The sequence below is a fragment of the Cimex lectularius genome, unplaced genomic scaffold (genome assembly GCF_000648675.2).
Source record: "Cimex lectularius strain Harlan isolate CLEC.00 unplaced genomic scaffold, Clec_2.1 scaffold311, whole genome shotgun sequence".
Lineage (NCBI taxonomy): Eukaryota > Metazoa > Arthropoda > Insecta > Hemiptera > Cimicidae > Cimex > Cimex lectularius.
In genome coordinates, this window is record NW_019394197.1 from 234,887 (window position 1) to 261,337 (window position 26,451).

Consider the following 26,451-nt stretch of genomic DNA (forward strand, 5'->3'; position numbering starts at 1 on the left):
TAGTAGAGCAAGCTGACTGTAAGGTTAGCATATCCTGAAATACATTTCCGTGGAATCTCTGAATTTGGGAAAATTTCTCTGCTTTGGTCTCAATTGCAGCAATATGGCCATTCCATGATAACTTATGATCCAATAAATTTGACTTCATTAACCACAGGAAATGATTTTTCCGCCAGGGTCAGTATCGGGAAGAGTAGATTTCATGGATCTTGTAAAATAATATATTTTTGATTTTTCTTCAGAAATATTTAATCCTTTGGTGTACGTCCAGTTCAGTAATTTTGTCGCCGCCGAATCTATGGGCTCTATTGCCCCTTCTGCAATTTATGAGTGGAGTAGACGGACGGATATGTCATCCGCCAGTTGAATAATTTTAACATTTTTTGTTAGTAATTAATTAAGGTTTTTAGTTGAGATAAAAAATTCAATGGCACGAGTGGGATTCGAGCCCACGATCTTCGGCTAGATACACCGCTGCTCTACCACTTGAGCTATCGTGATCTCGATCCACTCGGACACTAGCTTCCCATCTCAACCCCATCTTTTGAATTTTCCCTCCTTTTTGCCATTTTTCAGTTAATTTTTTTTTGCCAGTTAATGTCCCAGTAGATCGGGATCACGATAGCTCAAGTGGTAGAACAGCGGCATATCTAGCCGAAGATTGTGGGTTTGAATCCTGTGTGCCATTGACTTTTTTATCTCAGCTAAAAACCTTAATTAATTGTAATATATTAATTGGTCAAGCGGGCCACGAAATTAGTGAATTTTTTGTTATTACATTTTCTACATCTGCAACGTATAGCAAATACAGCAGTGGGCTTAGTATTCCTCCTTGGGGCAATCCAATACTAACTTTCCTTGGTCCAAGAGTGATGTCATTTATTTGGACATATATGTTCTTCTTTGAGACGAGAGTGATTGTTTTTTAATAAATTTGATAGGTAAACCCATCCTTTGCATTTTTTCTGCTAGAATGAACAGATCGATGAAATCAAAGGCAGCTGATATGTCCAGAAACAGTGCTAGAGTGCTTTGGTTATTCGTGAAACCTAGTTGTATGTCCATGACTAGTATTCCATGGACATCTGTGATTGAGCGTTCCTTTCTAAAGCCCATTTGTGAGTCAGGCAGTTATTTATTGCTTTCCAGCCACCCTCGTAAAAATAAATAAATAAATAAATGCACTTTTGTGTCATAAAACATTATTTGCCTTTATTAAAACCTAAATGCAATGGTGATGGATTCTCGGATTTCGGTCCTCATTGAATGGGTTAAAGGGCAAATCTATAATTTTTATTTATTTATTTATTTATTTTTTTTTTTTTGACTGTGTTGTAGCATTAGCCACTAGAAAAAATTTACTTACGAAGCGAACTTCTTTTTACATAACATGTGAAGAGAAACTTCTGCCCTGGCCCGAGGGGCCACCAACCCAGCTGCAACCAACCTATTTATTTCATCTTCTTTTCAAAAAAATAAATCATAATAAAAAATAAATGGCCAAGTGTAAAAAGTAAAAAGCTGTTTATTTTTATTCTAACATTTATTTATATATTTATGAAATCCTTGGCCTAAATTTCCACTAAGTGTAAGCATACATACAAAATAAAAGCAAGAGAAATAAAAGAGAGAAAAAAAAGAAGAAATTGTTTCAACTATCATAAGAAACTTTTATTTACATCCGTGCCTGAATAAAAGCCAGACAATCACCTGAAACATTAAATTGTTTGTTTAGAAAAAGTCGTTTAGTTTATAAAAAAAAGAAAAAAAAAATTTGACAACTTACCGCGGCTGGTTCTGAAATGAACCCCTGAGATGGAATGAATGGTAGGTCAGGTTGGGTCCTCTGAGCCGCCGCAAGCCACGTCCGCTCGTGTTGCGCAATTCCATCAGGTTACCGCTCGAACCGATGCCCCTCCCCATCACGTTTCTATGATTGAGGTTGCGGTTTTGATTGCCAGAAAAGTAAACCTCTGCAAATAAACGTAAGGTTAAACAAGTCGAAAGATCATTTATAATAATCCTTTAAATAACCAAAAATAATGATTTTATTTTGGACTTCCTTAAATTTTTTGAAACAAAACAGGCCTCAGGTTCTATGCTACCGTATATAAACAACACTCACAAATCTGAACTAACTAATCTTCAAATAAAGGACAGTCTTGTAATTAAAATCTTGAAAAAAGAAGAGAACACAATTATCTTCTCATAAATTTCGACCTGCGTTCCTCATTTCTTTTATGCCAGTTACCTATAAAGCTTTGTAAGAGCTTAATGATCTGAAAAAAAATTTCGGATATCGGGTAAAAGCTAAGCGTACCTCTCATAGGTGCCATGGAGACGGTCGGCTCGGTGGTGTCCCAAACGATCGGCGTCGGAGCGTTGGCGCGGGTCGGGGTCGATTTGGGATGTCGGTTGCGCTTCTGCGGAAGGTGTTGGTTGTGGCCCTGCTGGTGCGCTGAGCTAGTTGAGCTGGACGACCTCGGATTCATAGGGCTTGCTGGTTGCACGGTGTTAGACGACGTCGAAGACCTAGCCGTCGGACTCGCTTCCGCCTCTCTGCCCTCTTCTTCAGGGTCCGGAGAAGCTATTGTAGCTGGCGAATTCGAAAGCGGTTTCTCCGTCTCGCTACTCACGCCTACAAACAAGTTTTTTTTTTTTTTTGTGGCTATTCATGATTTTATAAATTAAAGTACGAACCGTCCCCGTTGTCGTCGTTGTTTGTGTCGTTCTGCTGCTCGGAAGCCGGGTCGCTTGTAATCCCCGACTCCTGAGTTTCGCTTCCGCCTGGAACTGCAAGATCTTGAACTGAACTCTGTCCGATTTCGCAAGGATTCGGCTCTAAAAAACAAAAATAAATTTAAAAAATAAGCTCATTCTTAATACTTTTAAAAATTAAATTAAGTTACCTTGAGGAGAAACGTGAGAAGGCGTGGTTGGTACACTACGCCCAGTACCTTCGTCCAACTGTGACAAATCCATTCTCGTGTCATCCATGCCTTCAGACGCTACCTGCGCCACGCCTGCGACTAATTTCCCAAAACAAAAGAAATGAGGTTTAAAAAAAAAATTTACAAAAATTTGGCATTACCTGGAGGACGACTGGAGTTGGATGTGCCAGAGTCGGTGAATGTGAATCTAGCTGTTGGTACATGTGGTGACGACACAGCTTCCCCATATCCGTCGGTACGTCTTGGAACGAACAGTGTCGGGGTGGAGGGTACAATAGAATCATCGCCAGGATCTTCATAACTCTAAAACACAAAATATTAGAACAAAAATATTTTTAAAAAAACATCGATAAGTGTGTGAGTGTAATAACGAACTTGAAAAAGATCGTAATTCGGTTAGATTTCGTGTCTTGGGTTAGTGTGAACTATCATAATCGGTGATTAGACGGAAAATGATAAACACAAAAACCTGAAATTTATATTCACCAAAATCATGTGATGCCTTACGGGAACGCTCGGTGGCCTTCTGCTTACTTGGTATTGGCTGGTTGTCGTCGACCCTAAAGAGCTGGTTGCTTCACCTCCCCCCGTCGTCGCAACGCCTTCCATCCCGCTGCCACTACCTTCTGCGCTACTTCCGCCATGACTGCTTTCACATCGATTCGGTACTTCATTGCTATCATCTTTAAATTATATTTTAAAAAAATTAGCATATCTCTGGGAAGAAAATTGTATTTAGTAATATTACTTATAATGTCGACTTCATTGTTATCTTGGTCAGTCGTCGAACCTTCATCGATGTCAGGTCCGTCGCCTTCTTCGTAGCTAGTCATGGCCATATCTTGTCCGTCCTGGCCGTAAGCGTCGATAAGGTATCTCGATTCTTCTTCCGGCTCTTCCTCGAATTCTTGACCATCTTCCATCACGCCGTCATCAGGCATATCATCTTCATCGCTTATCACGAGCACGTCGTCTTCCTGGTCTCTCTGCGAACTCGTTGGAACTTGATACTCCACCTCGAGACCGTCCGCCCTTAGGAGCATTTCTCCGCTTCCCTCTCCAGTCGTCATCATCCTGCCTCGTTTATTCTGACGAAAAAGATTTTTTAATAAAGTAAAATACGAATTCATTAAATTAATATATTACAATAAATTAAGGTTTTTAGTTGAGATAAAAAAGTCAATGGCACGAGCGGGATTCGAACCCACGATCTTCAGCCTGATACGCCACTGCTGTACCACTTGAGCTGTCGTGACCTCGATCCACTTGGACACTAACTTCCCATTCTCAACCCCACCTTTTTGAATTTTCCCTCCTTTTTGGCCTTTTTCAAATGTCGTGTAATCGGATTGGATTCGCGGCGACAAATGAAATGGCCACAGAGAGCTTTAGTGAAGTATACTTCATTTTATTAATTCATTAAATTCACTAATTTCGTGGTCCGCTTGACCAATTAATATATTAAAATTAATTAAGGTTTTTATCTCAACTAAAAACCTTAATTTATTGTAAAATACGAATGTTTACTTGAAATTATTTCTTACAGGGGGTAGGTGTTTACAGTCCGAATCTTCTTGACTAGTCATCGGGCGTTTTACTGCCGGTGCTACTGAAGTCGTGACTGATGTAGTGCTGCTAGCAGCCTGTTGGCTGCTTGCCGCTACTGAAGCCATACTACTGCTTGAACCTTCGGCTTGGCTCGATGCAACAGGACCGCTCGACTCGTCGACCGACCTGTAGTAAGTTGGGCCGACGACCGACGTGCTGTGATTCGAAGCCGAGACCGACTGTTCCGACTCTTGTTCCTCGTTCGACGCCGAAACGACGCCATTATTCTCTGCTGATACTGCTTCAGCCTATAACGCAAAGTTTAAATTCATCATGTCAAATATAAGTTTAATTTTACAACTGACCTGTTCTTGATCTTGCTGTTGCGGCGTCGGCTGAGGAAGGACGAGTGCAATGGAGACATTGGGGTTCGGCTGGACGTGGTGTGTCGGAGGCTGGGATGCCATTTCGTCACAGCCGACACCTTCTGCTTCCATATGCTGTCCTATAATAACTGTATGCTGCGCTTGGTGGATACTGTGTACTGCTGAACTGCTAGCAGGCATGCAATCAATGTGCGAGGAAGTCGGTGAAGAGGAGAGTCCTTCGCAGTTACTGCTTGTATGCACAACCTGCTGTTGAGGTGCAACCAGTACCCTAAAACAAAACTCATTGTACTTGCTAAAAAAAAAATTAATTAAACTTGTTCTCACGGTTGATTGGATGATGACGATTGACTAGTGGGAAGTACAACGACAGTTCTGGCCTGCTGTGACATCGGCCGAATGCTTGCGAAAGGAGTTTCTCTCCAAGGTGTGACTGTGACGGCTTGTTGAGGCTGGATTTGTTTCGTCGTAGGTGCCGACAAGCCAGCCATCGGTTTTATATTGGCCGTCGGCGGATCATTGGACATTTTTTCGCCACTGCTTGTCGACGGTTTGGTAACCTGCTGCTTGTCTAATTGGCGCTGTATCAAGTTCATCCTTTGCGTCATGACCTCGAGTTCCCTTCCGAGTCTGTCCTTTTCCGCCGTCTCCTCCTCTTTTTCCTTTTCCAACCTCGATATCCTGTTTTCGTAGATTCTCATCTCTGCCGGAGTAGTCGTGTCACCTCGTCTCGACCTAGATTCCGCAACCTCTTTGATAAGAGTTTTGTTCTCTTCCTGGAGGTGTTGAACTCGAGAACGAGCGTTTTTCAACAGTGTTTTCGCCCTCTCTTCCCTTTCAACGACACTCGCCTTCAGCGACTCGTTTTCACGTCTCAACGTCTCATTTTCAGTTTCCAATCCGGCAGCCTGTTCCGTGAGGGTCTTCACCTTCTCTTCAGCCTCTGAAGTCGAAGGCCCTGCTTTATTTTTCTCCTCGAAATTAGTCAATAACTGTTGATATTGAAGTTTGTATTTTTTAGCTATTTGCCTTATCTAAAAATATAAAATAAAAGATAAGAAAACAATTTTATGAGTAAAATATGAAAAATTTACCTGAACTTCTTTGCTGGTTATTTCGGTAAGTTGGGCTTTAAGAGTTCCGACTTCCTGTTCAAGTTTGGCCACTGTTTCATTGGCTTTAGCCTCAGATTCTTTGGCGGTGGTGAGATCGGCTCTAGCGCTGTTAAAAAGTTTCTCAAGGCTGACGAGCGTGTTTGATGAATCGTCCTTCTCGCGTTTCAACTGGGCGATCTGCTCGTCGGCCTTCTGCTTCGCCAATTTCGACATGTCTCGCTCGATGCCGAGTTGTTTCGTCAGGTTTTCTTTCTCTTGAGTCAGCCGTTTGAGATCGTCCGGGTTTTTATTCGTCCTTTCGATCAGCTGGTTCGCACGATCCTGCCAACGTTTATTCTCGCCCCGTAGGGCCGTGATTTCTGTCTGGAGCTGTTCAACGACTGCCTCGAGCTCGCTGGTCTTTTTCCTAGACGGGTTGACGACGGTCTCATCCAATGTCTTGAGTTCAGTTTCGACCTCGTTTAACCTTTTCGCTAGCCTGTCGCGGTCCTCACGCAGTGATTTGTTGTTCTCGGTGAGTTGATTTAAAGTCTCAACCTTGCTTAAGAGCTGTGCATGTCTCTCCGCAGCGATAGACGGGGTGTCGCTCGACTGCCTTTCAGTCTCAAGAGCTTTCCTCGATTCTTCCAACTGTTTTCTTAATACTTCAACCTGAAATTAATAAAGTAAATAAATTTATTGATCAGATTTCTTCTGTATACAGTACCAATTATTAACATATTTTCGAGGGTAAAGTGGCAGGGGTCTGTGTCTTCTTCATGCAAACAGCGCATATGAAGATTTAATTTTACTTCACTAGTTTCATGGTCCGCTTGACCAATTAATATATTACAATTAATTAAGATTTTCAGTTGAGATAAAAAAGTCAATGGTACGAACGGGATTCGAATTTGGGAAAATTTTTTTATCTCAACTGAACTTCACTAAAGCTCTCGGTGGCCATTTCATTTGTCGCCGAGAATCAAATTGATTACACGACATTTAAAAAATGGCAAAAAGGAGGGAAAATTCAAAAGGTGTGGTGGGGATGGGAAGTTGATGTCTGAGTGGATCGAGGTCACGACAGCTCAAGTGGTAGAGCAGCGGCGTATCAAGCCGAAGATCGTGGGTTCAAATCCCGCTCGTGCCATTGACTTTTTTATCTCAACTGATAACTTTAATTAATTGTAATTTAATTTTACATAAATAGTAAAATACATACATAGTTTATGGGAAAAATTATCGTGAAAAACCCACAAAGCTCTAATAAATGTGTAATATGATTTTTAATGTCTAGAATGTGGGGGGTTGTGAAAAATGTTGTTATGGAGATAATAACAGTCGTTAATGTTTCACCCTTCTATGCTTATAGTTTATTCCTGTTTTACTACCTGCTCTACTTAAGGTAGAGTCATCCCTTGCAAAATTACTTCTTTGAGCCATGGAATTCCAGTGGATATATAGAGGTCAGAAAGGTTTGTGTACCGTGGAGACGACATAGCAAGCCTTCCAAACTTATTTTGAATAAACTACAGCTTTTTGAAGCTTGTTGGTCAAGTGAGGTGCTCCATGATAAGCATGCTTAGAAGAACATTGCATTTATTCCTAACTTTCGCATATTATAGAAAAATAGATTTTTTTAAAGTGAGATTTAATTGCTTTTCTATAGCGCTTAGAGTTCAGGAAGATACGTATAATGCAATGTCAGTCAGCCCTTTACACCCATATAAGGGGTGTGTTTAGAAAGATAATAAAAAATGTATGACATAGGATAGACCCTGAGAAACACCCTCAGCAATTTTTTTTTTAATTTTTTATGGCAAAAAATTAAAATAAAAATTTGAACTACAGGGTTATATGAACTCTCACGGGGCCAGTGTTTTTGCCATGCCAAGTTTAAATTCGTACTAATAAACTTTGTTAGGGATGGTTAGGGTTTAAAAAAAAATAATAATAACAATAATAATAAATTTACTAATTTTGTGGTCCGCTTGACCAATTAGTATATTACAATTAATTAAGGTTTTTAGTTGAGATAAAAAAGTCAATGGCACGCGGGATTCGAACCCACGATCTTCGGCTAGATACGCCGCTGCTCTACCACTTGAGCTATCATGACCTCGATCCACTCGGACACCAACTTCCCATCTCAACCACACCTTTTGAATTTTCCCTCCTCCTTTTGGCTATTTTTCAAATGTCGTGTGTAATCGGGTTGGATTCTCAACGACAAATGAAATAGCCACGGAGAGCTTTAGTGAAGTATATTTCATTTTTAATCATTGAATTCACTAATTTCATGGTACGTGGTCCCGCTCGTGCCATTGACTTTTTTATCTCAAATAAAAACCTATATTAATTGTAATATATTAATTGGTCAAGCGGGCCACAAAATTAGTGAATTTAATTATTTAAAATGAAGTATTCTTCACTAAAGCTTTCCGTGGCCATTTCATTTGTCGTCGAGAATCCAATCCGATTACACGACATTTGAAAAATTGCAAAAAGAAGGCAAAATTCAAAAAGTGGGGTTGAGATGGGAAATTAGTGTCACGATAGTTCAAGTGGTAGAGCAGCGGCGGACTTAGCCAAAGATCGTGGGTTCGAATCCCGCTCGTGCCATTGACTTTTTTATCTCAAATAAAAACCTTTATTAATTGTAATATATTAATTGGTCAAGCGGACCACGAAATTAGTGAATTTAATGATTTAAAATGAAGTATACTTCACTAAAGCTCTCCGTGGCCATTTCATTTGTCGTCGAGAATCCAATCCGATTACACATTTGAAAAATGGCAAAAAGGAGGGAAAATTCAAAAGGTGTGGTTTAGATGGGAAGTTGGTGACCGAGAGGATCGAGGTGCCAAGAGATTTGGACATGTGGAATCGTATTGTAGCAAGGGTGTTTCTTAGATTCTTTAATTTTTAAAATTTTCTTTAGTTTTTTTTAAACAATAAACAAAATAAATCTATTATTATTTGTAAATGACATATTTTTTAAAATTTTTACTTAATAGGCTATTTTCAAAAGTAACCTAGCAGGAAATTCCAATTGGGAGACAGGGCAAGTTCCGCTCTTTGAAATTTTAACAAATAATAAAACCTAGCATATCATACACTAAGTAAATCTCAGTCAATGAAAGAAAACCAATATATGGGACCATACGTTGGTCGCCAAATTGGCCATCCTTATCTCATCCTCATCAAACCATCGGGTCGGTGCCAAGAGATTTGGACATGTGGAATCGCAATCAAGAGTCCCGACTTTTGCCTTACCTCCTGAAGTTCAAACTTCGATCAAGGCCAACCATTTCGTTGGCTCAGAATCGCCTCGTATACACATCAATCAAATCAAGGCCAATGAAGCCAATGGTTCTTTTTTTGTCAAGATTTTCTTAGTGTGTATGCACCTTTACAATAAACAAACCATTCCTAACCACTTCTAACGCCTATCAGACCAATCCAGGCAGGCCAAAATTATCTTTAACAACCAAATTACAAAAGAAGTAAAACTTGAATGAATCTTATTAAATACCTCGGCTTGCATTTGCAGTTTTTCGGCTTTCAGCGATTCAGCCTGTGTTACGGCCAGACTCTTCTCCTTCCTCAAGAACCTCATGACCTCTAGCATTTTGTCCGATTCCCTCACGGTGTCACTCGAGAGGCTGTTTTCGAGCATGTCCTCCATCCCGACGCTCTTCGAACTGTCCAAGATGGACACTTTGAGCCCGAGTTCTTGGAGCTGGTCTTGGAGAAGGTCGTTCAACTTTGTAAGCTCGGCGATCTTCTCGTCGCTCGCTTTCGCGGCCGATTCCAAATGTTCGATCTTAACTTGCATCGCTTCCTTTTCGAGTTGATTCGTCTGAACGAGTCTGTCCTTCTCGCCCGTCATCGTCGCAAGTTCAGCTTTCACGTCTGAAAGTTCGCTTCTAAGCTGGTCCATTTCCTGTTTAAAGAAAACAATTACTAACTTTAATATTATTTGATGTTATTGTTTACTTACCGTTAAAAGTTTGTCGTTTAATAAGACTTGCGATGAGGCTTTTTCTTGAGCGTCACTCGCCCGTCTCGTAGCTTCCTGTCCCTCTTTTTCGACGGCTGCGAGGCTTGTTTTAGCGATGTCCAATTCTTTGTTCAACGCCTCGACACGGCTCCTCAAGCTCGTGACTTCGGCCTCCCTCTGGACGCGACTTTCAGTCTCCGCGGCGTTCGAAGTCTTGAGCTTTATTTCAAGATTATGAACCGATGCTTTAAGATCCGCATTGGCTTTTGTTAATTCAGAAATTCTAAAAAAAAAAAAATTATAAACAACTTTAAACGTTTTATGCACATTATAACGTACGTTTTGTCAGATTCGGCTTTGTGCTGTTCATATTGTTCAGTCACTTCAGTCAACTGTTTCTCAATACCGAGCGATACTTCTGAAAATTCCTGTTGACATTTTTTTGCCATGGTTAACTGTTCATTGAGCCCTTCGATTGAAGATTCTTTCAGGCGCAGTTGGCTCTCTAACTCCTTGATTTTATTTTCTATACAAAAAATAAAAACATGAACCAAATTCCTTTTGTCTTTGTTTTTAAATAAAATACCTCTGTCGAGCACAGGCTGAGATTTGTTAATCGCCGACGTGAGCTGATTCGACATCTCGTCGATACGATCTTCCCTTTCTTTCACGTCTTGCCTCGCCTGCTCAAGCTGTTGAGCGATCGATTCTTTGAGCATTCTCTCCTCGTCAAGGCGCTGTTTGGCCGTTTTCATCTGTTCCTCGAGTAGTTCGATCCTCCTCGTCAGCCTGTCCTGCTCTTCCTGGAGCCTCCTGCGCAACGACGTACACTCGACATTCGCGTCGTCTAGTCTTTTCTCAAGCCTCATTCTCGCTTCGACTTCAGAACTTTCAAATTTCATTTTAAGAGCTTCAAGGTTCGCCATAAGCAGCTCCTATTTTTTTATAAAATATTTATAAATATTTACGCTGTTTTGTACTAATGGATAATTTACCTGGCCGTGTTTTTCCTTACGATTGATGTTCCTTTCCATCTGCATCCTTCTCTCGTTGTCCTTTAACAATTGATTTTCCTGTTGTACGTTAGCTAGAGTAACTTCAGTCACTGATAATTTATTTAACGCGTTTAAAGCTTCCTAAAAATTAAACAAAAAATTAAACCTTTAAATCTAAAAATTTTATACAGTAAAAAAACTTACATCTCTTGTATTTTTTAAGTTGGTTTCGAGTTTGCCGATAGTAACGACATAATTGGCGCAACGTTTCTCGGACGCTTCCAGTTCAACAGCCTGCGACTGGACACGCTTCGCGAGAGCTTTGCATTTTTCCGTCATGTAAACAGCGCGCGCACCGGCTTCAGAGCACGCCTTGATCGACTCGCTCAATTCTTCTTTCACTTTGGACAAACTCTCATTGAGCATTTTTTCATTGGTATTTCGCTCGTTGCGATAGATCTCCTGTTCGCGCTTCAACTCGTCAAGCATGTTTTTGAGAGTTTTAACATCGTCTGTCTCGCCTACGGGTACGTTTGAGTGCGAGTCTGATTTCTGTTGAAGCTCGTCGACGCTTGCAGCACCGTTCTCCTAGAAATTTCCTCGATGAGTAACATACCATCTGTCTGTCGTGTATATACTTACATCAGTCTGTCCTTTGTTCTGTTGTTTAAACAGCCGTTGGTAAACATCTCTCTGACTTTTAATCACTTCAAGTTCTTTCTCGAGGAATTTTTCCCTTTCTTGTAAGTCTGTCACTTTTGCCTTGGCCCTTTCAATTTCTCCTTTGAGTTCGACGACCTGCTCGCTCTCGCGGCCCATCTCGACTTCTTCTTTGTCTTGGCTGATCTCTCTTAGCGCCGCGAGGAGTTTCTGGTTCGTCAGCTGGAGCTCTTGGATGTCGCTGAATGTCACCAAGTGTTTAGAAATAACCTGTGGGGAAAAAAACATGTAATCTTTCATTAAATATTGTATTTGTTTATATACTCACATCCGATGTTGTAACGACATCGGCTTTAGATTTTTCCGGATCATCGTGCAACGGGACATGATTGCCCCTGGCGGCTTCTACTTCACGTAATAAAAAGCAAACTTGACGTCCTAGGTCTGACACACTCCCTTAAAAATGTTCAAATAAAAACACCATGAATGTTTGGGATGTTCTTTATTTCGTATGTGCATAATGATAAATTTCTTAAATTTGAATATTTTACCGTTCAGTCTTTTGTTTTCTCTAAGAAGATACGCTGCGGTCGCCTCAGCTTCTCCTTTTTCTTTCATAAGTTTAGATTGTTCTGATTCGAGATCTTCCACTTTTTTATTTAGCATTTCCATCGATTCAACGGCATATGTATAGTCTTCTTCTTGCTTCTTCAAAACAGCGACTTTTTCATTGATGTCATCGAGCACTTTAGCCATGTATTCTCTCATGTGTTCGTTTTCGTTTTTATAAACGATAAGTTCCTGCGATACTTCAGCGTACTTTGTATACAGCTGGGTGAGCGTAAGGCCCGATTTTAAGAGTTTACTGGCAGACGCTGCCATAGGGGAGAGCCTGCTTACGGCGGCTTCGGACGATTCTTGCTTCACGGCTTCGAGTAAAATATTCGCGTGTCTCAGTTCTTCTTTGAGAGCCGATATCGCCTCTTGCTTCGCTTTTAATGTCGCTTTCGTGTCTTGCTCCTGTTGGGAAAGTTTCGTCTCGAGTATGCCGTGCTGTTCGGACGCCTCTTGCAAGAGTCGCTGGAGTTCTTTCACAGCGCCGGACAGCTCGACAGACCTGTTCTCGGACTCTTCAAGCCTTTCTTTGTACAAGTCCGCCAACTTCGTCTGCGACTTCACCTCTGATTCAAAGTTTGTAATTATCGCGTTCTCCTTTTCGACCTGCGTCTTCAACTTGTTTCCAAGCTCTTCCAATCTGTCCATCATGTCGCTATTTATTTCTTGGAGTTTCGAAAATTGATCCTTGGAGATTTTCAACTGGAAAACAATTTATTTTATACCATTGGTTGAATTATTTAATCAGTTATCGGTTTATTATTATTTTCAATTTTTTTATGGAAAGACAATTGAGAATAAAAATTAGTGTCACGAGCCGATGGTTGTGGGTTCGAATCCAACTCATCACACTAATTTTTCTTCTCAACCGTCTTTGCATAAAAAATTGAAAATGAATATTTTCCTTATTTTATTACCAATATTATTTACCTCTTCTTCCTTTTCAGTAATTTTTGTCTGGAGTGCTATCATTGATGTCGTCGCTTCACGGCGTTGCTTCATGAGTTCATCATTGGCTCTTCCTAGATCAGCTGTCAATTGGATGATTTGTTGGTTCAGGAGAGTCCTTTCCGATTCAAATCGTTTTTCCCTTTAAAAATAATAATGATGATTTATTATTATTTAAAGATCATGTGATGTGATTTGGTGCGATGTAGGTTAGAAAAACTTTATTTATCATGCTAACGTTTCGACCCTTATTGAGATATCCAGGGCCTGGGATTTATAAACTAAATTATAAAAATACATATAACATACGGATTTATATAAAGATGTTCACAATATAGAAATTTCAGGTGTATATATTTGTAATCACTCAAAGTGTGTGTTTCTGTGAAGTCGTGTCACTGTTGTGTCACGTTGAGAATATTAGTGAGATTTTTAATGTTTATTGTTTATATGTTACAATTAATTAAGGTTTACAGTTGAGTTAAAAAAGTCAATGGCACGAGCGGGATACGAACCCACAATCTTTGGCTTGATACGCCGCAAAAAGGAGGGAAAATTCAAAAAGGTGTGGTTGAGATGGGAAGTTGATGTCCGAGTGGATCAAGGTCACAATAGCTCAAGTGGTAGAGTAGAGTATCAAGCCGAATATCGTGGGTTCGAATCCCGCTCGTGCCATTGACTTTTTTATCTCAACTGAAAACCTTAATTAATTGTAATATATTAATTGGTCAAGCGGACCACGAAACTAGTGAATTGTTTATGTTTTATTTTGAAGGAATGGGGAAGGAAAGGAGGTAGGGGTAGATATTGTCTAAAAAATAATATATGTTTAGCGGTCATAATTGACAATATAATTGACATAATCCAATTAATTATTCTTTTTATCTAAAGTCTGGGTCGAGATGGAAAAGTGCCATGAACCCACGACATTTGGCTCAATATGTTGCCTTCTCTAACCACTTGAGCTATCATGACTTCAATCACTCGGACATCAACTCCTCATCTCAACCTACAACCTTCAGATTTTCCCTCTTTTTGCCATTTTTCAAATAATAATAATAATATAACATATTACATGTGGGGTGTAAAATTTAAAATGCAAAAAAACTAAATAACGGTTAAAATGTCACAATGAATTAATGAACAATAAATATACAAGGTGTCCTTTTTAGATAGCCGGGTTGCATTTCATTTGAACGAATGAAGCTATCAGGAATATTTTAAAAAAATGTGTTTAATATTTTTTAGTCTAGTTTCAAATTTTTACCTTTCTTTTGAGAAAAATTACACAGGGTACATCAGGCCCATTTCAACTTGATCCTGACACATCATTTTTTATGTGGTAAACTATAGTGCAATCGGATTTTAAATTGGTCAAAAAATGTCAAAGTTATTGCAAAAGGTAAAAAAAAAATTGGTTTGCTATTTAGTAATCACATTTCGTGATCCAACTGCCTGCCTTGCATAAAGATGCAAAGATTTGCTCTTTTTAACCACTCTACACCAGTGCTCAGAAAATAGAATTAGGGAAAATGAGCTGACAAGCATTTTCTTCTAGATCAAAATTAAAGAAATTGGACATCATATAGCACAAATCTCTCAAACTTGTTTGGGATCTCTTAGGAGCATCCCCAATGATGCCATCAAAGCTGAATGTGTAACGATCAACCAACTGTCACATAGAAGAGAAAAACTGGCAGGACAGTTTGTGTTAAAAAAAACATCTAGTTCAGCGCATCTGTTATTTGTCCATAATGAATCTAACAAAAAAATATTGGCAAAAGAAAAAACCTCCACCGATTACCAAGAGTTTTCCTCTCTGGCAAAATATCAAGAAAAAATCGAACAAAGACATACCCTTCCAATTTTCTCTACAGAGCTAAAAATAATAAGAAACCCCCTTAATTGCTATATACTAAAAGACTTCTCCGGACAAAATCCCGTAGCGGTTAATCAACGAGTGCTTGCTGATCTTCAGGAACTTTTCCCTAAGGACCACTTAACTGTTTACACCGATGGATCCCTCATGTCTGTTAAGGTTGGATGCTCCTGGTTCTGCCCTAGCATCAATAAAGGGGAATCAATTCCTTTGCCGGCAGAGATATCAATTTATTCGGCGGAATTATTAGCAATTAAGGCAGCTTTAACTTTCTTTACACTTAACCTTCCTACAACGAATCATATTATTTGCACAGACAGCCTCGTTGCATTCCAGTGCTTGCAAAACACATTTACTAACATTAAGAATTATATTGTAGCTGACATAAAAAAAGACTGTCCACAACTTTTCCACTTTTAAAAAAAAGGTCTCCTTCGTGTGGATTAAAGGACATACAGGCATCTACGGCAACGAAAAAGCCGACAAACTTGCAAAAAATGCCACACAGTTACTCACCCCTAGAATCACAAGGATTCCTTATACAGACCTTTTTCAAATATTGGAAACAAGAATTCAAATAGAATGGCAAACTGAATACTCTGCCTCGGATAAGGGAATGGCTTATAAAACATTATTTCCACTTATGAAAGCAATACCGTGGTTTAACAAACAAGACATGGCAAAAAAAGACATAACCACCATACATCGGTTAAGAACAAACCATGGCATCTGCGCAGCGTATCTTCACAAGATTGGCATAAAACAACACCCAAATTGTGTCACAGGCGGAGTAAAGGAGTACCTAACACACATAATGAACTCCAGCCAACATTCGTCAGCCAGAAATAAATTCTACCAGGATCTGGAGAAAGAAGGAGTAAAACACCCAACTACAGAAAGTAGAGCTCTATTCAAGAATCCCAGTGTGTATAACTTGATAATAAAATTTTTAAATGATGTGTCTGTGAAAATATAATATGAACTATATTCTTTGTAACATGGCTGTATAATTTTTTGATGCAAAAAAAAATAAAAAAATAAAAACATTTTTTTTCGAGGAGAAAGTGTTCCGTCACCTTCCTTTCTGCTGGTGCTTTTTTATTCCTCGAGCCTTTTTTTCCAGTTTCAACTTTAGCATGCTCTGTGGTATGCCTGCTTAGTTTACTTTAGGTTTTTTTTTTTTTTTTTTTTTTTGTAGGACAGCTTTTTAAACATGTCTCCTAGGGCCATTAGGCAAATAATGCATTCCCAGTGTAGTTTGGAGCTAAAATCATTTGGAACTTTTATAGCCACTTGGTTATCCAAATGTCTGTAAATCCATGCATTTTTTATTTTTTTATCAACTTTCAAGCACACAGTTGGATTGCTATTGTTGGCTTGCGAAGAATGTTAGAAGGTGAATTCAAACTGCTGTAAGGTCAACTACGCAGTTACGATTTTCTGGAGATCCTCATTTAGATTCCATAGAGCAGGTCTTTTAAAAACTGCAGAAATAATAACCTCGTCCAAACGAAACGATCAGAAATCACTGCCCACCAGGTAAAAAACACAAACTCAGCTACCTAGCCTTAGCCTAAGAAGATCAGATGGACAATTTTTTACAATGTATAGACCAAAGTGAACTGAAGGAAAGAAGAATTTGAAAAACGCATTATATTAGAAATCCATACTAAAAGAGTCTCGCTTTACAAAAACACACACACTGAAGATGATGAAATATCGAAAAGCATCTGACAAACCAACCCAGCAAGGAAAAGCAGACCAAGTATCAGAACTTTTTTATTTATTTACTTTTTAATGAGAATATTTCAAATACAAGGTTAAATGAATGCTTAGGTTTTTTTTTTTTTTTTTTTTTTTTTTGAAAAAATATTGTATGCCAGGTTTGAATTCTAGGCTGCAGGATTCGAACCCGCCAATTTTACCTTATGGTGGTAAGTCACCTTAATCGTTGAGACCACCGACGCTTTGCACGATAAGTATTAAATTACTGTTTTAAAATTATTCTAAAATGAAAGTAAAAATGAATTAAAAACATACTTAAACTCCAGTTCCAGTTGTTTGGCCTGTACATCCTCAGCTTGCGACACTGCTTCACAGCGAGCGGCCACAGCCACCCTCAGGTCAGCGTTAAGGGCGGTTACGCTGTCCCGTAGCCGGTCCAATTCCATCTCGCGTCTCTCGAGCGCATTCGAAGCGATCTGCTTCTCATCGACCGCCTCATCCCTTTCATGGCGTACAGTTTCGACAGACTTCTCCAACCGCTGAACCTCCTCGCGTAACTTGTTAACCTGGACATTCGTAACCGCAAGCCTTTTGCTCGTCTCATCAAACTGCGTCGTCAAAGCATCCAATTTAATCTTATAATCGTCTCTTTCCTGCTTGACATTTTTCACCTGCTCTTCTAAATCTTTAATCTTCTCCTCTGAAATACAATTTTGAGATTATTTGTTTAAAAAGGCATATTTTGATTTGATTTTACCTTGAGATATTTTTGTGGAGACAAAGCACGCTTTGGCCGTTAAATAACCGTCTATGTGTTCGTTAAGCACTGCTTCTATCTTTTCACGTAAAGGGCTTTCAATTTTCTCAAATTCCTCCTTGTCGACCGCCTTGAAAAGCAACGCTTGCGATCCCTCGGCGTCCATTTCTACTCGTTATAATTAAAAAAAACAATGAGTTACGATTTGTTCAATTTTGCCCGAACAGCTTATCACATTTTAAATTAGATATCATTTTTTAATTACAATATAAAAAATATCGACAATAACAACAATTGGGTTACAGGGTTAGAACGTATAACGAAATAGTCGGTTGCTGTTCTCTACCTGGGTTGCACTATGGAGGTTCCGCCTTCCAGTGTTGCCAACCAAACTTAATTCAAGTTGAAATACAAAAAAATTAAACAAAAACAATCACAAAATTTGCCTAGAAAAACATTTAAGCAATAATTAAAAAGAATAAACATATTTTCTACTTAATGTTTTTACTTTATTATAAAAGCAACCGTAAATATAAAAACGCGCCCCCGCCATAAAAGTTCAAAATACCACGGTTTTTCCTTCATCAGAGTTTCTTCATCTTTGAAAAAAGTAATTAAAAAAGCAATTGCACTACTGAAAAGGGTATTAAATGGGGTACGTTTTCTGAAATTTGCTGATCTCTATGTTTGGAAACATCTATTTCCAAATCACCATAGTGTTTTTCAACTTTGAGAAAAAAATTATTTTTCATAGTTCTCGCTACTAAAACGCATATTTTTACGAACGTTTACAAGTTTACAATTGGTCACATCTTGTTGGCAATTTAACGTAGTTTTCAATGGTATGAACGGATTTGTTCAAAACCATTTAGTTTTGTAGTTATCATTGTTTATTTGAAGAAAGGTCGTGAAATCTTAAAAAATCAGAAAAAGTGGAATAACTCCGAAACTGTTGAGATTCAGACCATAGTTAATTAAGACTTTTTGGTTCCTTTTTGAATGTAGAATCGACTGGCAAAGTTTGTAACACGAGTAGCCGACATGTACATACATACTTGTGTATGTGTGTGTTCCCGAATTTTTGCATATACTGATGAATGACTGAAGCTAGGAAAACATTTAAAAAAGCCATCTCGTTCAGCGTAAAATTTGCTAAAACATGACACCTAGCCCAGGTCTGTGACTTAAAAGACTGAGAAAATCCCAAAAATGCATTTCCAAAGTTTCGAGCAAAAACCAGGCGGTCGTTTTTCTTTTTTTGGGTGGGGGCAGTGTAGTTATATTAAGTACGAGGGGGGAAAGAGTGCAATCTTAGTCGTAATCAATGTAGGAATACCATTGAAGGACAACATTCGCAAAACGGAAGCCGAGAAAAAGCGTAAACATCAAGAGCTGGCAGAAGAAATAAAAGTAATGTATAAGCTCTGTGAAGTCACCGTACCCCTAATGAATGGTTTTATACCTGCCGACACAATAAGAAGGATACAAGTATTACAGTTGGTCTCCTAGTCACTAGAAGATGTGTAAAAATTCTGTGTAAGAATACCATGATAAATGAGCGGAAGTAAATATGTATATATCGGTATATCTATGAAAATATATGTAGCAGTATCGACATGACTGTGGTATAAGTACTATGGTTTGGTCTCGGCCTTCTAAAGGAATGAAATAAAAAATCCCCCCCCCAAAAAAATTTTTTTATTGCAAATGAGGGCTTAAACCTTACGTATCAAGAGCATCGAGAGGTTGCCCGATGAGGATCTGAATCGTAGAAAGATCATCTTTCCCCGATTAAGAATAAATCATGAGGTTGACCACACCAACACTTACTTTTGGCCCAAAGAGCGCGTATGTATCCGACATATAGAGAAAAAAAGTGTCCCCACTTAATCGCCATTCCTTGGCTCCTTATAGAGAGCGTACAGGAACATGGTATTAGAATTGTGATTGTGGGTCCTTTGCCCAGATTATTGTAAGAAACATGACTGTTTTTATTATATTAGATACCTAGTTTTGTGTATATTGAAGTTGAATGTATTTATTAGCGAGAATGGAGGTTGCCATAGCCATATAGAGAACGTGTAGGAATACCGAAAGAATCGTATTGAGCACGGCAGCCAGTATTTGGTCAACCGTAACGATTTTTTTTTAAGCAAGGATTTTTTATTGAATGTAGTACTCTATAGATATTTCGTTTTGGGTTCGTTATTGTGTATATTGAGAGCGAAGCTATTTATTAGCGTAAATGTAGAGTGTGAGAGTACCCAATCGACCCTCAATTATATCAAGGGCGATCGAGGAAGGATTAGTCTTGCCATTGCGGAGTAGCTGTACCTACGATTCCTTGATGACCTGGCACCCGATTCCAGGATTTGGTTATATGACAAAGGATTGGAGAGTTTTGTTTCACTAGTTAGTATTGATTTATCTACAATATTGTAACGCAGTTTTCCTGATTTGGCAGTTATTCTTGCTTACCAAAGAAGCTTAATGCCGAGGGAGATCAGTGAGCAGCTTATTCTAGAATTGTTCTTAAACTTATTAAAAATACGTCTGATTAATCTTACCATTCGAATTGGGACTTTGGGGTTGATTCTGTACTTGACTTCCTTCGCTGTTTCTTTCTACAGGTCCCGTATCCAAGGAGAGCCTTTGGCCGATACCCGGATCGCTTTTCCAGGGTGACATCTTCGCTGTACGAATTTTGACATTCATTTCGCTCTGGGTCACGTTCTTCCGGGTGTCGCCTTTGGGCGCGTTTACTCCGAACCAATTCTTATCCCTCGTCCCTCCGGCGGTCAGGTTCGTACGCTTTTTCCGGGGTCTGGCCTCTAACGGGGGTTTCAATGGCACTATCAGAAAACAAAGGGAAAATTGTGGACGATGTTATCAAAAGAAAAATACACAAATTCTACAAAACGGACAATCACCCATCCCCACAAGCAGCATAGTTTTACAGGGAAAAAACCTGTCCATTTCTTGAACAAAATATCTCAAACCAAATTTTTTTTATAATAACAACACAAAACGTAAAGCTTTGCAAAGAAATAAAAGTTAATAAGTTGACCAATAGTTAATTAAAAGTAATTTTTAAACTGATTCAAAAACATGAATTTCACTTTGTTCTTACTTTCTTATTATAGGTCCTTCTCATTCAGTTTACATTTCACTCTTTGTTGTTAGATGTTCGTCAATCTATTCTGTCTATCTAGCTGTTCCTCTCTCTCTCTCTCTCTCTCTCTCTCTCTCTCTCTTACCCTCTTTCCTTCTACTGCCTCTTTCTTTACATCTCTCTCTCTCTCACGCACTCTGTCTGTCTGACTCTTCCTTTCTCTATCCCACGATTTCTCTCTAGTACGTCACTTTCTACTGTCCATATAATCTCCATCTCTATCCGTCTCTCTCCCCAACTTTCAATTTTTCTCTCTAAATAAATAGACAAATCAAACATTTTACTATCTGTAACTCTCTATCTATATAATTTATTTTCTCTCTCTCCCCTTTCTCTCTTTTTCTCAAACTAAATAGACAAATAAAATAATAAATCAAACAATCAAACTTTCTTTTACTACCACTTACTATCAATATTACTTGTCAACCTATTTATCTATGTCGGCCCCAATCTCTCCTTTGTTCCCTATCACCAACCCACTCTCTCTCTCTTTCCCTCTCCCTCTCTCTTTCTCTTTCTCTCTCTTTCACACTTTCCCTCTCTCCCTGCCCCTCTCTCACTTTCTCTCTCCCTCTCTCCTTTCTCTTCCGTCTCCCTCTCTCCTTTCTCTTTCCCTCTCCCTCTCTCTTTCTCTTTCTCTCTCCCCCACTATCTCTCCGTGCCCCCTTTCGCTCTCTCTCTCCTCTCTCTCTTTCTCTCTTTCACACTTTCCCTCTCTCTCCCGGCCTCTCTCTTACTTTCCCTCGCCCTCTCTCTTTCCCTCTCCCTCTCTCTTTCTCTCTCTCTCTCTCTCTCTCTCTCTCTCTCTCTCTCTCTCTCTCTCTCTCTCTCTTTCACACTTTCCCTTTCTTTTTCCCTTTCTCTCTCTCTCACTCTCTCTCTTTCTTTCCTTCACACTTTCCCTCTCGCTCCCTGCCTCTCTCTCACTTCCCTCTCCCTCTCTCTTTCTCTCTCTCTCTCTCACTATCTCTCTCTCTGAATAAATAGACAAATAAAGTAATCAATCAATCATTCAATCTTCTTTTTACTGTCACTTACTGTCTGTCTATATTTCTATTTGTATCAATCTATCTATCTATCTCTGCCTCAATCTCTCCTTTGTTCTCTATCCCCAACCCACTCTCTCTCACTCTCTTTCTCCCTTTCCCACTTTCTTTCCTTCTCCCTTTCCCACTTTCTTTCCTTCTGCCCCTCTCTCTCGTTCGCTCCTCCCTCTCTCTTTCGCTCTCCCCTCTCTTTCTCTCTCTCTCTCACTCTCACTCCCTCTCTCTACACACACAGAATTTATTTATCTATTCTTTTGTTGTTTTTATCCGTTTTTAGGCGTTTAGTAATTTCACACTTTGAAAATTTATTTATAACATTCTCGCTGATTTTTACATTAACGTTTCAAATTCTCTTCGAATAAAGTATAATGTAATATAATAAATAACAAATAGGATGCTCTATTTGGTCAAACGAATAGCATAGTAAGAGAATAACGTCTAAATCCTGAAATCGTTGGAATAAATGTGGAGTTTTACTTTTTATATAGTTTATTTTAAACTAATTGACTAACAATTCAACAAAAAGGTTATCGTATGCTAGGCAAATTGACCTGAAAAGTATTTTGGGAAGGTTGCTAGGTTTCTGAATAGGTTTATTATATTTTTCTCAGGGATATGAAGATATAAATCAATTTTCGTGTACTGTTTAAGTCTTACCTCGTGGATTTTTCTTGAAATGTTGATTTTGTTCTTCGTTCCGTCTCTGTTCTTCTTCGGGCGAACCGAAACACCCGTCCCGATTGAAAATCGTTTCACTTTGGCTCGTTGCCTCGTTTCTTTCGGTCCTGCAAGTTTCGCTTTGTACCAGTTCCGTACTCTTTTTCACCTTTTCGTCCACTCCAGATTTCTCATCGTCGCAGACTTGAGCCGATAACCCAGCTGGGTAGATTTTGGAAGCATGAGACAAAATTATAGTCAAAATCACTTAATTACCAAATTGTTTCTTTTCTATTCTTACTGATTGTGAAATCTTTCGGTGTTTGATCTTCGTCGGTGTTTATCGCGATCGTAGGACTCGAATCCACGGGCGCTGTGGGCACAAAGCCCATAGTCGAATCACTTTTCCATTTCGCCATTTTTGTTTTGTTCTCCTTGAAACACTTTTCAGTCGCTGGTCTTTTGATTTCGCGATTATTCGTCTCAACCTTTGATTGGTTATGTTTGGTCCGGTTTTCCATTCTTTCCTTGATAATCGGCTTTACGCCAATCCTTTGCGACCTGTTGTCTCTCATCACGCTCGTCTTCGTCCTTTCGTGAAGAAACCTGTTGACTTCATTGCATTTCGTTTTTACACTATTCTCCGTTGACTTAGCCGAAACTTTGCTTAACCGGTCGATTTTAGTATAGTCAGAATTTCCAGGATTTACCATCTTATAATGAAAATCGTTAGACATGTAAGAACAGCCCGGTGAATTTAACGGATCCATGCAAAATTCTTCTAAAAGCTCGTCTGAAAGCTTGTTCATACAATCTCGGCCTGTTTCGACGTCTTTTAAAACATTTGCAAATGAAATATCATCTATGTCTGAGTGTTTCGATTTAATCGAAATATCACTGAGCGTTGATAGATTTGATTCAGAGGATAGTTTATTCACTACGTTCGGTACGTTTAAACTAGATTTGTCTGAAGAGTCAGGAGTTTTTTCTAGATCTTTTAATAGATCTATCATTTCTAAATTTTTATTTTTACTGTGTAACATAGGTTCTCCTAAACTGTTTTTGACCATCATAACATAATCTATGAGATTGTTGAGTGAGAGGGAATTTCTCTCTATCGACTTGAAAGATTCTTCAACATCCGGGTCGGTATCTTCTGAATTTTCAACCTCATCTACTTTCCCGTCTGTCGAGTTTTCGTTGATCATACTATGTGCGATCCTGTCGACGTGTGTCTCCAGGATAGACTTCAAAGAGGAAAAAGCCTGGTTGGAAATATCGCACTTGTCCTCGGCTGATTCCTCGAATGTTTGAAAATTGTCTTCGGCCAAGCCATCGAACATCTTTTCTACTTTTGTCTTTATTATCTGTCTCAGTTTAGTTTTGCTTTTCCCGTAGTTTTCACTATTTTCCATCAGGTCTTGTTTTAAAGCAGCTTTTCGGATCAAAAAAGCCCTTTGGCTCTTTGCGTCTTTAACCGAATCGGGTTTTTCTTCCGGGCTGTTATCACTGATGACTGTTTTGTCTTTATCTAAGACTTCTTCGTTTGTGTTATTTTCAACCTTATCGTTGAAATAAGTCGTTTCAAAAGTGCAAGTGTCTAAACTATCGGTTTCTGTTAGATTGTCGCCATAGGAGGCGAAGCTGTTGTCGCTGTTGAAAGAATCCGTGGAACTGTTGAAATCGTTCGCGTCGAATTTGAAAGTATCAGTGCTGTCAGTGGCGTTTTCTGAATTATCCTCGTTGTCTTCTGAATCTCCTAGGAGAAGGCTTCTTAACTCTTTCATGTACGAATTTCTCTTCTCTATGGACTTTCTACTCCGGGGTTTTTTATGTGTTTTCTTGTCAGTCATTGTGGCCGCGGTTTCGACCTGGCAGTGGGGTTTTCTGCGAACAGTCTGTACCTCATCGACCGTCGCTTCGAGAGCGTTTCTCGTCATGACGGACTTACAAGACGATTCGGTAGTGTTCACGCCTCTGTTTTGTATCGTACGGAGTTCCAAATCCACTGGAGAGGCGCACTCCGCTTTTGAAAGCTTTGTGCCAGTTCTGCAAGTAACTCTGGCCGATTCTGGAAACAAAAAAAGTATGACCTTCCTATTTCAAAAAAATGCAACAATACGTTCAATACTGACAACCCGACGTAAAGGAACCACCGGTTAAACTCACTTTTTGACCAATCCATGACGTTTGACGTATGCGATTTCTTCTTCCGGAGAGGCATTGCAACCTTTTTCTGCTTTCAAATTCACTCCCCTCTAAATCACAATGAGAAAAATAAACTATCTAAAATGACAAATCAAAGCCATATGGCTTTGAAAGGAAAATTTTCATTTTTTAAATAAAATAAAAAACAAGACGGGTTTTGGTTTAAATTTTATTAATCCGTTTTTTTGGACATATTGTGGTTTTTAGTTTTTTCGAATCTTTCGATTTGGACGGTGATCTCGATTTCGACGAGGGTTTCGGCTTGGTTTTTATGTTTCCTTTTGAACCGGTCCTGCCGGCGCTTTTTGACCTGCTTACAGAACGGTTTTTGCTCTTTCGCCTTTCGACGCTTTTGTCCCCGCCTCCGCTGACACCTTTCCTCTTTTTCGACGTCTTGCTCCTGTTTGTTTTTCGGTTTTTCGTTTTCGAAAGGGCCCGGCCTCTCTTAGAGTCCTCCTTCTTGCCGAGGACTTCCTTCTCAGGCTCTCTGAAGAAAAACAAAAATCAAGTTGTAAGTGTAAGTGATTTTCCGATCGTTCTAGTCTGTCGCTGTTTTGAACAGTCAGGGATGAAAAGAATATATGATATCGGGTGTAGAGAGCACATAATTATAATCAAACATACAAACACGGAGGACAAAAATAGAAGATAATAACAGAAAAAGCAAAGCGAGAGAGAGAGCAGGAAAGAGATTGATAGGTAGGCAGACGAATTGAGATAGAGATAAATAATTAGATGGATAAGTAGATCGATAGAAGGACAGATAAACATACGGAGAGCAGAGAAGAGAGAGAAGCAGAAAGAAAGAGAGAGAGAGAGAGAGAGAGAGAGAAAGAGAGCAGGAAAGAGATTGATAGGTAGGCAGACGAATTGAGATAGAGATAAATAATTAGATGGATAAGTAGATAGATAGAGGGACAGATAAACATATGAGAGCAGAGCAGAGAAGAGAGAGAAGCAGAGAGAGAGAGAGAGAGAGAGAGAGAGAGAGAGAGAGAGAGAGAGAGGGAGGGAGATTATGAGTAATAGGTCCAATAGTATATGGAAAAAATAATGAAAATAACAGTAGCAGAGATAGGAGGTCGTAGTGTCGTGGAAACGGTGAGAGGGTAAGATAGAGAGGGAGAGAAACATACAGACGGAAATCAAAAAGAAGAAAAACTATGGAGATTGAACAATTAAGAAGTACAAAAAAAATCTAGCTAGGGGAAACGAATAAAAAGAGAAATGTAGGTAAAATACAGATATAAAAAATGCCAGAGAAAGAGAGAGAGAGAGAGAGAGAGAGAGAGAGAGAGAGAGAGAGAGAAAAAAGAACAGAGAAATGAGAGAGAGAGAGAGAGAGAGAGAGAGAGAGAGAGAGAGAGAGAGAGACAGGCAGACAGAATAACAACAATGTAGGAAAAGTGGAAAAGGATAATTGAAGGAGAAATAAACGACGGAGTCAGAAAATAAAATGGGATAGAAAGTGGGGAAAAAGTAAGAGAGTGAAGGGCGAGAAAGAAAGAGGGAGAGTGAGAGAGAGGAAAAGAGGAAAAGAGAAAGCGGCGATGAGAGAGAGGGGGATGAGAGTGAGAGAGTGAGTAGAAGAGTGAGACAGAGAGACAGAATGTTCGAGTATATGAAAAAAATAATGAAAATAACAGTAGCAGAGATAAGAGGTAGGTAGTGTAGTAGAAAATGTGGGAGGGTAAGATAGGGAGGGAGAAAAACATACAGACAGAAAGAACGAAGAAGAAAATCTCTTATAGAGATAGAACAATTAAGAAGTCCAAAAATAGCGAGTAAGGGAAAACGAATAAAAACT

General features: G+C 39.2%; 1 protein-coding gene across 1 annotated transcript; it reads right to left on the minus strand.

The window, feature by feature from the left end:
• Nucleotides 1-1,505: 1,505 nt before the first annotated feature.
• LOC106663078 (nucleoprotein TPR) lies at nucleotides 1,506-24,720 on the minus strand. Its single transcript, XM_014387637.2, has 28 exons — nucleotides 24,606-24,720; nucleotides 22,738-24,507; nucleotides 22,437-22,658; nucleotides 20,129-20,413; nucleotides 17,562-17,729; nucleotides 17,120-17,504; nucleotides 13,183-13,342; nucleotides 12,189-12,954; nucleotides 11,966-12,093; nucleotides 11,620-11,907; nucleotides 11,182-11,565; nucleotides 10,978-11,118; nucleotides 10,569-10,917; nucleotides 10,322-10,508; nucleotides 9,983-10,265; nucleotides 9,515-9,925; nucleotides 5,980-6,651; nucleotides 5,213-5,919; nucleotides 4,865-5,156; nucleotides 4,496-4,807; nucleotides 3,700-4,039; nucleotides 3,438-3,634; nucleotides 3,092-3,254; nucleotides 2,910-3,029; nucleotides 2,701-2,841; nucleotides 2,321-2,638; nucleotides 1,787-1,973; nucleotides 1,506-1,710 (listed from the first exon to the last, which is right to left on the minus strand). The coding sequence occupies exons 1-28, from the start codon at nucleotides 24,658-24,660 to the stop codon at nucleotides 1,707-1,709; spliced, it is 9,435 nt and encodes a 3,144-aa protein (XP_014243123.1). The 5' UTR covers nucleotides 24,661-24,720; the 3' UTR covers nucleotides 1,506-1,706.
• Between the last annotated feature and the right edge of the window lie 1,731 nt (nucleotides 24,721-26,451).